The 13,457-nt window shown below is 40.8% G+C and overlaps 1 protein-coding gene across 3 annotated transcripts in view; it reads left to right on the top strand.

The window, feature by feature from the left end:
- LOC136053936 (sodium channel protein type 5 subunit alpha-like) overlaps nt 1-13,457 on the top strand; it is a 562,080-nt gene that overhangs the window by 84,291 nt on the left and 464,332 nt on the right. For all 3 annotated transcript variants that reach the window (XM_065744930.1, XM_065744928.1, XM_065744929.1), the window contains 3 exons: nt 5,244-5,385; nt 6,967-7,164; nt 11,043-11,225. In XM_065744930.1, coding sequence (XP_065601002.1) covers nt 5,244-5,385; nt 6,967-7,164; nt 11,043-11,225 — 523 coding nt within the window. The remainder of the gene's footprint in view (nt 1-5,243; nt 5,386-6,966; nt 7,165-11,042; nt 11,226-13,457) is intronic.

The following is a 13,457-nucleotide window of genomic DNA, read 5'->3' on the forward strand; positions in this document are numbered from 1 at the left end:
CTGGCCTCTGCATTGTAGCTTGAAGATTTCAACATGAAGAGGCAGATCAAATAGGACTCGACCCTGTGCACCAACAAGTCTGGGAGATCATGGCCACCATTTCTCCTTCCAGCTCCTACTACCAGGCTTTGAAACCCCATCATGATGACCAGGCACTCTGCTGGCATTAGGCATGCATCCAAGACACCAGCTATAAACCTTTCATCTTGTTTTCTGCATTTGTAGGCTTAAGTTGTAACCAAGACAGGGACTCTCAGGGGCCATTAACACAATACATTCCTTGTTTATTTTTATGGCTTTATTTATTCTGTTTTGGTTCATGTCTGTGGAATGCACTTTATCTCCCATTGTTGCTTATTTTATAAGCAATGAATTGTGGCAAGCCATAGTGAGCTTTTGCAGCCTACTCCAGATGAAGAGGTAAGCCTGACTTTGCTACTGACATGTGTGACTTGAGCAGCAGTTTGTTGCTAACTCCTGGCAACACATGGACAACACTCCCTGTGTCTGCAGGGTCTGAATGTTACGACCCAGCACATGGTTGTTTTACAAATCTTTTATTGCACAACCTTATTGGCCACTGCAGTCTGGATCAGCAGGTTCCTTGGCTTGCTGCGATTAAACTCTTGAGCCAGAACATTTTGTAATTATGCCCCTCAGCTACAGCTATCTGGCACTCCCAATCTGTGTTATTTAAAACAAAGCTGTTTCTTTTATTCTTTAATTTCCTTTACCACTGCCAGCTTACAGTGGTGATTACAGCCTGATGGATAGGTAGGTAGACTGATGCTTTTAACTTTTCCAAATCAATGAGACTAATTTTACTGTGATTAATTGAACAGTATCCTAGGAGGCTTCTGTGCAGGATGTTGTATTTTTATGTACTTTGTTGTTGCTGCCCATCCTTGTGAATCAGAAGAGTGCAATCCTTTGTAATGGTTCCCTGAAGTAAAAGAAGCTGAAGAGTTTGAGGAAAAAAAAAATCTGGAGGGGAAGACTTTATTATACATCTGAAACACTTCAGCAAAATCTTGAAACTCCTTTCAAAAATCCTCAGAGGAAATGGTTTCAGTTGCAGAGTAATACTGTCATGTGAAAGCTTTCCACCTAAAGTTCTGTAGAGTATTTTTCTGGGAAGCAGCGTTTCCTTTTCCTCTCAGAGTTTTTTGGAGCACCCACAACCCATGGGCTATCACTTCTGTAGGCTACAAAAGAGAGTGAAGAAGTGTAAGGTGCTGAAATGTAAGAGATTTTTGTCTCGAGCATCTAGTCTCTGTTAAGAGGGATGTGAGCTAATGTTAATAGCGTTCTTTGAGCTGCAGTTCATGCTTTCCATGCTGAAGGTGGCTCATCTGAATTCTTGTACACCTGCATTGAGTACATAGGTTGCTGTGAAAGTAATGCCTCCTATTTATGTTCATGGAAATGACAACAGATACAAAGAGCACAATAACGCTGTTTGACAGTAAAAAAATCTCAGATGCAAAACACTATTTTTCAGCATAGTCACTGCCATTCACTATGCATTTTCAGCAGTGATGAACAAGAGCCTGCATGCCATACTCAAAAATCTGCACCAATGGAGGTGACACGCTGTTTCACAGCTCCTGTGATGGCATAGCTGCTAGGAAAGTGTTGTCCACATGTGAACAGATGGAAGTCAGAAGGCACCAAAGCCAGATTATATGGTGAGTGTGGCAGGACAGTCTAGCCAAGACTGACAGTGTGCTCCACAGTCTTCAAGTTGGTCTGAGGCCTTTTGCTACCATACTGCCAGAGGAAGATTGTCTTCTTCTCTGACCTGTCTTTGGAAGTTTGAGCTGAGTAATGGTCAGAGTTGATTGTATGTCCAGGTTCCAAGAAAACTAGAAGAATCACTCCTTTCCTATCCCAAAAGTATGCATCGTTTTACCTGCTGAGGGCTGCATCTTGAACTTTTCTTTCAATGGGGAATTTATGTCACCACCCCATGGACTGCTATTTTGACTCCATCTCACAGTCACCAGTAATGATTGCTATCCAGGAAACTGTCACTTTCAGCCTCATAATAGTTCAGTAGGTCCTGACAAACTTGCATATGGTGTTTTTCCTGTTCCTTTATGAGCATTTCGTGGAACCTGCTTGGTGCAAACTTGGCATTATTCCAGCATTGCCATCATTGTTTCCAACTCACTGAGGCCAATATTCAGCTTGATATACAGTTCCTTGTTTATAATCCATTGATTCACGTGGATTAGGTGATTGAGATGCTCTTCATTTGATGGTGTGATAACTGTACTTGGCCATCGTGTACGTGGCTGCTGTTGCCACTCCTGAGATGCACCACCCAGGAATACTGCTGAAAGATTCAACCTTTACTGCCATGCCACCAACATCCACCTCTGATGTCAAGGGCCATCATCAGAAAATAGGAGGCATTACTATCAGAGAAGCCCTTGTATTAGAGTGTTGTGTATGCACACAGTGAAGCTACACTGATATTTTTACTCTAGCAATCTATTGCTACATGGAAATTTAGAGATACATAAAGGCTGAAAATACATGGAAAAATAGTGACAGTGTTATAAGCCAAAAATATTAGTCTCAGCAGCTATTGCTTACTTTCATAGTCAGAGGAGCTGAATCTCTATTTCATAGGGTTTTTCAAGCAATTGCAACAAATAGACTTTTCCTTCTTCAGAATGGAGTTTCCCCCATCACAAACACTGGTAGCACACCTAAGAGAGGCTTTGCAACCTCTGATCTCATGTCTCGAGTGGACTGTATTAAGTGCATCAACGTGCAGTACTCTCAATGTTTCCTTTCTTTTTGGCATAGATCAGTCCCTTTCAACATGGGAAACTGAGGAAATTAACCGGAAATTCTCCCAGGAAATTTATGACAGCATTTTGCATAAGCTGTGGCCAAATTATCCTCACTGAATATTAAATTCCAGCCTACTGCCCAAACTATGCTTAGGTTTATCACTAAAGTAATCACTTATTGAGTTTCTCATAGCTATACTCAGATGTTTTGGCCATTAGTAGTAATATTAAAGTAAGAGCACTGAGACCAGATCTTCTTGAGATCAGCTTTTCTTGCCAGATTAAGAAAAGAGGCACCCAAGGTCAGGCTGGATGGGGCTCTGAGCACCTGATGGAGCTATGGGTATCCACGTTCATAGCAGGGATGGATCAGATGGCCCTTAAGGATCCCTTCCAACTCGAACAATTCTGTGATTCTATGAAAGTTTGTCCACCTCTGTAAATAATAATTCAGTTTCCAGGCAAGCACAGCATGTCAATGAATTTATTTTCATTGCAAAGGGAAAGAGCTTTAACAAGAATCTTCATGTCCTGCCTGGGCACGATGTCTTAGTGCATGCAAGCAGAAAGGGTTTTCTTCTCTGGAACCCAGAGGATCTATTTCTCAGAGCTCTTGAACGGTGTCAGCAGCATGTCACAGGCACTGTAGGCTGTCTGCAGCAGCAGATCTGAGGCAGAAATCTCATGTCTCTGTGGCAAAGTGACAGCAGATGCTGCCTCTGGGAGAGAGGAGGTTTAGTGAAAATGTTGCCGTGATAAAGGACATGGTTATACAAGAGCAATTCAGCGTGCCTTTGCATATTTTAGGGGAGGAGGGGGGCCCAAATTTCTGCATTTTCTTCCTTTCTAACTCAGAGATGTTGCTTTAATATTTATTCAAATGTGGTTCTGATAGGGAAACAATAGGAAGTAGGAAAACTCTAAAGGAAGCATTTCTAGTCAGGGAGAAATTGAGGTGCATTTTCTTTTTTCTTTCTTTGTGAGATGCAGTTACTATTGCTAAATTCCCAGCTGATAAAAACTAAGTTGTCTCTACCTCAGATGACAGAATCACTTAATATATTAACTTGTGTATTACACTTAATTCACTAAGCATCAACTGTTCTTTGTTTGTTATTGCTTTTTCTGAAGATCACTGCAAATATGGCTATGCAGACATTTAGCAGTGCTTCAACACTCCTTTTTTCAGTGTTCAAAGCAGACTTATTTGAAAATTTATGCTTGACTAATGATATTAAATTAAGCTTCTTAAAATGTTCTTGAATGTGTAATGTTGCTGGCTGACACCATAGATTTGTATAACTTCAGAACGTGTAGCAGTATATTCTCAGCTCAATATGCAGTCCTGAGTTCCTACCGTGTAGTGCGGAGATTTCACTTATATCAGTATAAGACTTACGTATACGTAAATTAATCCTTGATTTTTCTGCTGATGCATGGTCTGCTTTCTCCTGAATCTTTTTTGTCTCTGTGTGTGTGTGTGTCTTGAAAATGACTTCATGATTGCTTTGCATTTTGGTGTGTGGAAATATTAGGAAGTTTGGGGAGTGGCTTCTGGTGTGAAGGTGTGTGTGGTCTTTTGGCTAAATGTTTCTTGCACTACTGCTGGAAAAGGAGGCTTGGTGATCTGGGATCTCTTCCACCTTGTGCTACTTAATTTGATGAGGTGCACTTTGGTACTTAGTACCACTGCTGGCTCTAAAGCAGAGAGCTTTCTTTTCCAGATCTGGTATTAGGGGCTAGAAAATCAGTTGTAAAGAGTCTTAAAGTTTAATGAGAACCAATGAAAGTCATGATATCTGCTTGCCATTTAATACGTGGATCTGCGATATTTTCCTGGGCAAAACAAAAAAAAATGTCATGACCCCATGCTAAACCAAAGGTGGAACAAAGGGTTGGATTTCTTAGACTGAAGATTTAGTCCTTGCAGGGGGTGAGTGCGAGGTCAGGTAAGCAATCAGGAAGGAGCTCAGATGGCAGATGCTGACATTGTCCAGCCAGTGTCAGACTACACAACCAGAAAAGCAGGTTCACCATCAGAATGTTACCCAGAACTGTAACAGGAGACACCAAGTTTATGATTTTTAATTAGGAGTAAGAGGCAGGAGAAATTACATTCGAGTACCAAAGTCCTGCTTAATTAGATGCCTCACTTCTGTCTATTCCAGATAGTAGAATGCCAGGCAATCATTAGCCATTTCAGCTCTAGCTGTGACTACCATTTCCCAGTTTGTCCTTTCAAAAGATTAACAAGATTACCAAGATCTTTGGTATTGTGAAGTTAGCATAAACTTCATTGTGTTTTCACCCAGTAGAAGAATTTACCATGGAGCATCTGTGCTTTGAACTAAGAACAGTCAATATTGTCCCTTGAAATCTATTTTTCTGCACTGGAGCCAACTATATCACATTTCATGTATTGTCTCTCCCGTTTTGCAGCACCTGCCCTGAGGGATACATATGTCTGAAGGCTGGGGAAAATCCTGACCATGGTTACACAAGCTTTGATACTTTTGGCTGGGCCTTTCTCTCTCTGTTCCGTCTTATGACTCAAGATTATTGGGAACGCCTCTACCAACAGGTTTGAGAGTGGTTTTTTACATTTTTAAATAGGAAATAAACACAGCATCTTGTTATAGTTAAATATGCAATAATTAAAGGCAAAAAAAAATTACTAGTTATGAAGTAAAATGTTCTTGGTGTGTTCTGGGCGAGGACCATCAGTCATTACAGTTAATTTCCTTTCTTATAAGTGTTGATCATACCATAATGCACTAGATTGGGTGCTTGGGGGAGAGGGCAGAATTGGTGTTAAGAGCAGGATGCTTTGGATTTACCTGAATTTGAGGAAAGTTCACTGTTTAACAGAAGAAGTCGCCACATCATGGCTTTATGAAGTTTGGTGGCTGATGTAGCATGGACTAGTCTTTTGAGCCCAGTTCAAAAACAAACAAGCAAACAGAAAAGCACCATGTACTTGGCATATCTATTTTTTCAAGCCATGGACGTGAATGCAAGTTTATCAGACAGTAAAGCTCCCTGGTACCTCTTGGCAAACCTTTCATCGCAAGCACCTAAGAGCCAGGGCCAGAAATGGAGTTAACTTACAACCATGTGTGCAAAGGGGTCTGCTAGTAAATTTTCATTTGGGCATGCATTTCAGAAACGTATGCACGCTGTTAAGAACTGCATGTGGTAGTCTGGTACTGAATTACGTGCTCCGTCCATGAAACCATTAAGCATTTACTTCTGCATCTCAAAACTGTCAGAACCAGGGAATACTCATAAGGAAATCAAGGGAGTTTGTCTGGAAAGCTGCTACTCTGAAGGAATTAAGGTAGACACTTTTAAGGCTACCAGGGATTCTTGTTTCAAATGCAGTCGCACAATTTCATTTCGGAAAATTTATAACGAGGAAATCAAAGGTTCTTTGATCAACTGCATTTACATGGCACAGAACTGCGTGTACAACTCTAGAAGGCTGAGACTGTCACAGGAAATAACTGCAAACATCACTCCTCTTCTTATTGGCCCTCATAATAGCACACAGCAGTTTGTATCACCAGTATCAAGTTCTTACATATCTGTAATATAAGCTCAACCTACCATGCTGTACTCCAATTATGCCTATAAATCTAGTGAAGAACTGGGCAGTACAGTCAACAGCACCCAGGGTGCTTATTATGAGGCAGATCTCTAAATAATGCTTAGGTGAATTGCACCTCAAAAATACATCTTCTCTTTCCTCCAACTGCAAAAGGATCCTTACTGTGGACACTCTGAATGGAAATAAGGTGAATCCCTTATGGACCAGACAGGAGTAGGCTGAGCTGTAAGAGCTGTCGTTGCAGCTGATTATAAGGGTATTTATTCTCAAAGAAAACCTGCCTAAGTGTTTGGTGAAACATTCTCCTTTTGAAAATGAATTCTAGTGCAGGGCAAACAGTTTTTGAGTATGGTATGAGAACTTAGTGTTGAGAAGGTTATTTTAGTTAATGATGTCATCATACATCATAGAAGGGATTCTGTTCATGTTATTAACAAAAGCTGAATTAAATTATACTTTAAGTCTAGGCTTAAAGAAGAATCAAACTATATTTTTGTTTTCCTTTCAAAATACATTGTAAGCAAGTCTTAGTGATTTTTATCTCTGTACTTCTAGACGCTTAGATCTGCTGGGAAGATCTACATGCTCTTTTTTATGCTAGTCATCTTTCTGGGCTCGTTTTATCTGGTCAACCTGATTCTGGCTGTAGTAGCCATGGCATACGAAGAGCAGAACCAAGCCACTATTGCTGAAACAGAAGAAAAGGAGAGAAAGTTTCGGGAAGCCATGGAGATGTTAAAGAAAGAGCAGGAGGTAGGTAAACTGTATGATGTCATTAGCCTTGGGTAACTTGAAGATGGTACCTCAAGGTTCAAATTGTCTTTATTTCAGAATAAGGATGCGTTTGAAAGCAGCTTTATGTTTATTGCCCTGGACAGAGTTATTATAATCCTTTCTGAAAGAAAAATGATGGCTCTTCCTGCTCAGTGTGAGACCATTTAGGTTTTACGTATCCAGAGCTGTACTGGTTTAACTGTAACTGTATGCCAGCAGAGGGATTTATATTTGTTGACATAAACAACGCATTCATGATGATATAAGTACTTCTGCATTCAAGAACAGGACATCTGTTTGGTAGCTGAGCCACAGCTCCAGCTGAACCTCCTTCTACCACCTCTTCAGCCCACGTTCATTTTCACACAGTTTTGTTTGCATCCATTTGTCTGATAAAGGAGACAAAGATGGATGTAAACCTGTGTTAACTTCATAACTGAGCAAGTGAACGAGCAGGTCTTGAAATTAAACTTTGCAAATTTTGTAAAGAATATGGGTTTAATGCTGTGTTGCAGTTTCCAGCAAAACAGGGAGGCCAAAATGTGGATGCAGCGATATAGCCTTAATGACCTCAATTAATTTGCCTGAGGTTTGTGTGGGGCTGAAAGCCTTTATTAAACAGTTGAAGAGAACGTTTTAGGTGCTGTGATCAGGAAGACAATAAGAAAATTAGTGTGAAATAACATGCAGCCGTGTAGTTCAGAGAAATAAATCTTCAATACACAATATAAACTAATATACATAATTTGCTTTTGGGTACTTTTGGCTTCGGGGCCTAATACAAAGCCCATTTAAATCCTTGGAAAGAAAATAGAAAATGCAATTCATTCTTTACAAAGTGCTAGTAGAGGCTTATGCATGGTTTACGTCCTTTTAAAGATCCATTTTGATGGTTTAAGTAATAGGTGAATGCAATTTAGTCTGTATATGAACACAGTAACTTTCTGCCATAACCTTAGGGAGCAAACTGAACTCCAGCTTGTACCTATTTTGTGTAAATTTTCATGTCTTTTGACTCCAGCTGAGCTCTTCTTAATAACAGTCAGCTTTGGTAGCCCCAGTTATAATTAAACATATTTAAGCATTTCCTTTTGAAGTCTTTGATTTTAGTTAAACCTGTATGTTCATACACAGAAAAGGAACATTGAGGCCTGAAAGTCAGTACGTGTCAAAATGAAGGCGGCTTGTGCAAACCTAAATTGTTTCCATTTGTCTATGTGATTTACAGCACGGTCTTTTCCTTAACCAGCCATGTCACGTTTTTCCTGTGTCTGGTCCAGTACAAATTGCTGACAGCATGTGACTCTAGAGCAGTTCTTGAGTTTCTCCTTGTTAGCTCTGTAGCCTTAGGCCAGCTGAAGAAGATTTCCAGATTCGGGCTTTTGAAGACTGCTTCAAAACCCAAATGACTAATGTCCTCTGAGGTTTTTCAGTGCCTCCTGTCATCGCTCAGAGTCTGTATGCTTCAGAACTACTCATTAATATTTGCAGTTCTCCTGGAGAATTATCTCAGTTTTGTGGAGAAGATTAGAAATACAGAGGCTGGGATCCAATGTGTTCACTCGTTTGGGTTGTCTACGTGCCCAGGAGCTGTTACCCACTGCTTTGTACCTGCAAGATGAAGTTGTCCAAAACTATGTGTGAAGTTTGGTTACTCTGTGAATCAACCCCCAAAAACTCAAATTGGACATCCTGAAGAAGACGCTCAGCAAAGTGATTTGAGTGGTTTGCTATGCCACCTAGTTTTCAGATGTCCTTTGCTCCAATCAGAGCTACTCAGTTTTGCTCTTCAGATCCTTATCTAAGTTCTTGGTTTTGGCTTCCTCACCATACCAGTAGATCTCACCTTAAGTCCCATCTTGTGCATAATCCCCATGTCTGAGCTCATCTGAGCTACACTATTCTCCCATCCTTCACCCACCACCCAGCCTTGCAGGACACGCCTGGTCCCCATCTCATTCCCTGCCTTGAGTGTTAACAGAGCTTTGCTGTGCAGGGGGGCAGGAAGCCAATCAGGAGAAGCAGATAGGTGGGATGTAGGCACATCCTCCATGACCTGAGAAACAACTCAGTCCAAACCATTTTTCAACAACTGATTTAGAGCAAAAACATTTCAGCCCAAGCAATAAGTAAGAAAATGCTAGGAAACTGAAATTAGCTTCATTTTTAGTAAGAGTACAGTGAGCTTAGTAGTACAGCCTACAATATTTTCTAGATCAATGAAGTATGATGGCAGTCTGAAAGGTAAACTGAAATTCTTTAGACCAGCTTTGACATTGTTCATTATAAAGAGAACACAGATACAACTGATAGACCTGCTTGGGGACCATCGGTCAATTTACACAATTGGTCTAACACATTCCTAAACCTGAATTTAACACTAGTAGTCTTGCTGAATCTTTATGAAGAGAAAGAACTTCACTGCAGCAATTAAATCAATTGATTTAAAGAAAAAAAAAATCAACAAAATACAACAGCCTAGACTGGTGTCTGAGCCCTCCTCCCCGCTCTAAGCAGCATGCTCATGAAAGATATTTCCCATAGGAATTAAGTTTTGTTGTGCTCTCAGCTTGATAGAGCTACTGCTACTCCTTGAAATACATGATTGATTCTTTACACGACTGTTAAGTGCCTTCACTTTCCTTGGACTGATGCCTGTGGGAGGAAGGGAGTATTTTGCTGCGGAGAGCTGATTGCCTGTTTGATTCTAGTGGCTTGCAGACAATAGCACTGAAGATTCATCCTGTTCCTCCTGTTCTTGGGAACCTGGAGAGGATATATATATATATATATTTATTTTTATTTTTATTTTTTCTTTTGGGGGGGGGGGGGTTGTGATTCACTCATTTTATGTACTCCATCTGGGGGCTTTGCAAATGGGCCTGTCTGTGGGTCACTGATGTGGCTCCTGCTGGGACATGGCACCTCCACACCTGACCTCATGCTTTGTGCAGAGACAGAATCCTCAGGGATGGGGACCCAGTGAGCTGGCATGGGCTGTGCTCTCCTCTCTGCCAGTATCGATTCTTCCTCCCGCTGCTCGTTTGCTTTCAAGGCTCTTGCTTTTTGTGCTCAGGCTTTTGCAGTCAGCTTCTGCTGGGCTCCTAGCAGTTGGTCTGTTATCAGGCAGCTCCTGCCGTGATCCCACCAGATAGCAAGCACAGCACTGAGGTGCACATCATAGAAAAGTCCACCTTATCTCCAGTTAAGCCCATGGGTTTTCTCCTTGAATCTCTCATCACAGCTGCCTGTGCTGCTGCTTAGGATAAGTGTTTACGAAGGCGTGCCAGCTGAATTGCCTGCTGCTCCTAGCATCCCTCTGTGACAGCGGAGGAAAGTTCAGCCACCAGTTTGGCTCTCCTCCTGCTCAGCCTCCTGGTTTAAGGGGCTGCAGGCATGGGGGATACTGATCTTGTAGTGCCATGACCCCAGTATTTTGGCCACCAACAGAAGTGCTGCTCTAGACTGGGTTTGTGTCCACAAGCTGGTTCTCTTCTGAAGTGTTGAGATTTATTGCTCCTGAGCTCTCCATGAATCAGATGATTTTATGAAGCCGTTCCTGTTTTCCATCACAGGATGTGAAGAGCCGACCTGCCTCTGTGCATCTGTGCTGGGAACTTGGCTCCTTTGTTTATTTACCTCATGGCTAAATAATGAGGTTAGAAACAGGTTAAGACCAGTTCCAGCAATGTGAGATAGTTTCTTGATTAATGACCTCTTTGAAATTTTAATTTATTTCTTGTACAAACTTAAAATGTACAGTGAAAAGTAAGTGCTGAACTGAATAATCATTAATGCTCACTGGGATCCTGAAGTCAAATAATAATTTTTGCACCTTCTACCATCTTCTCTTTTAGGCGCTAGCTGCTAAAGGCATTGACTCGATGTCACTTAGCTCCCTGGAAATGTCACCTTTAGCATCCAAAAATGCCAAGGAAAGGAGAAACAGGCGAAAGAAAAAGAAATCTTTGGGGACAGAAGAGTACGGGGAAGACCAGAGGAATTCCAAGTGTGAATATGATGATGGTCAGAGGAGAATGGTAAGCCATGGTCTGAAGCATCACTCCTTTCTTACTGCACTTGCTAGGTAGGACAAGCTCTGAATATCCAATTAATGCTGAAACTTCCAGCTGCAGAGAAGAATCAATATTTAATGTCACGACTGACCAGGAGGTACGGTGTGTTAGAACTCTGAAAGGAAACCTATTAGTACTTTATTTTCAGAATGAATTTAAAATGCTCACTAAACATTTTTGTAAACCTGTGCACCTATTTTGTCTCTCTTTATTATTTATTTCCTTTTAATTTTTTTTTTTGGCTTCAGGATTCCCCCCCACAACCTGATTTATTTTCTTATTTCATTCATCTGATTATATCTATCCATTCCCTACTCGAGTTAAAATGCTCTTAGAAGAAACCTGCAAAGCTTAAAAAGAAAAAGAGAGGAGCAGAAAAGGAGTAAACGTGTCTCTGAGGGCACTTTTAACAATATATTAAGATGATATTAACATTTTTCTATTCCATTGCTAGTTGCCTTCAAGTCAAAACTTTGTGGCACTTGTTTCTACTGTACATTGCATGGACAAAAATAGTGAGACTGTTGTTATAAAGGGTTTTATGTAAACGATACTGACATGCATGAATATGAATCTGCACATGTTGTGTGTATCAAATGATGGTAAATAGCTTCAGATAATTTGTTTCTGCTCAACTAAGGGCAGTATTTAAATCAGTGATTTTTATTTTTGTTTGTTTTTTGAATAGCCATGTAATGGGCTAAGTCTTTTCCTATTTTGTTGTCAGTGAATTTAGGGGTACTTGGCAGCCATAAAAAGCTGTTACAAAACACGTAAGTGATTTAAGTAAATGTGATTTAGTAAAGTAAATTACTGACTCCCTAGCTTATAAGATTTATGTGGAGCTGTATTTCTGTTAATAACATACTTTTTATCTTAATAGTTTTTGTATTCACCTCATTAGTTGAATGGGTTGTGTTACAAATTATACCTTTGTCAAAGCCAGAGTTGCTCTCTAGCTTCATTCTGGATGGATTTCAAGGCTTCACATACCAGAATGCCCATAGTTTGGAGCTGTATATTGTCAGTGTGTTCCTTAGATTAATATTTCTTGTTTTCGCCCTGGATGTCATATGCATGAGAAACATGGGAGACACATTTCAAAGCTTATAGTAAATCTCCTCTGCAAGGCAGTGCCTGGCATGGTTGGAGGGAGTAAGGCTGAGTCATCATTCAGATGCAATCTGAACAGCTGGAAGTATGTTGCCATCAGAAATCAGTCTCAATGACTGTGTCATGGAAACTCAGGCATGGATATTTTTTTTTTACTGGTTAAAGTTTGGTAGCAATCCAAATAGGTTGTTTTTAGTTAGAAGGAGCCTAGTTTTTGTGTGCTTCTTTATACCAGTGTCACAAAATAGCATCATTACATAATTCGGTGGTGTGAGCTACAGTGCAAAAAGAAATAATGCTCGTTTGGCTTTGCTGGTTTGTGGAGATCTGACCTCTCTTCATATATACTTGGCTCATGAGAAAGCTCTGAAGAAGCTGAAAATTCTGTGCAGGTCGTAAAATCAAAAGTATGTTCTGCCTAAATGCTCTTACTCCATTAATTTCCTCTTCATGATACAAGGGAAGGGGGATAGTCTTGAACTCCATAGGCATTTTCTGAACATCCTTTTCACTCTGTCAGGGTTCACACGTGGTTAGTGCTTGGATACGTCTTACTGGTGCTCTGTCAGAGTTGCACTCTCACCAGCAGACGTCAGAGTGGGCCATCAAGGCTGACATTTAGGTGCAAAAGAGACTGCTGTTTACTGAGGTTTCCTACTCCTCAAAGCAGCTATGTGCATTGGGGTAATCATTCTACAAACCAATAAATCATATCTCTCTTCTTGCTCTTCTGTGTTTGTTTTTTTTTCTTTATCACCTTCTTCCGTCGTATTCTGCTTCTTCTTCTTCCCTCTTCTTCTCATTTTTTCCCCACAGTTCATTTCCTGCCCTGTTTCTTTATCTCTTGTTCTCCCACTGCAACGTTCCTTCCCCAGCTGTTGTGAAGATGTGTGATAAATGCGGTGAATTGGAGCTGGATCCCCTTCCCTGCTCCTGTCTTCCACTCCTTGTGCTGCCTACCCAGGTCCTTTGGCACTGATCATATGGGGAGGGAGTAGAAGCAAAGGAAGCATCACGCTACCAGGCGAATGCCACCTTGACCCTTCCTATTTCAGTACATCTTTAACTGTTGAGTGTTAGACA

This window comes from Cyrtonyx montezumae, unplaced genomic scaffold (genome assembly GCF_038088225.1).
Source record: "Cyrtonyx montezumae isolate F1298 unplaced genomic scaffold, pur_monq_1.0 scaffold_32, whole genome shotgun sequence".
NCBI classification, from domain to species: domain Eukaryota; kingdom Metazoa; phylum Chordata; class Aves; order Galliformes; family Odontophoridae; genus Cyrtonyx; species Cyrtonyx montezumae.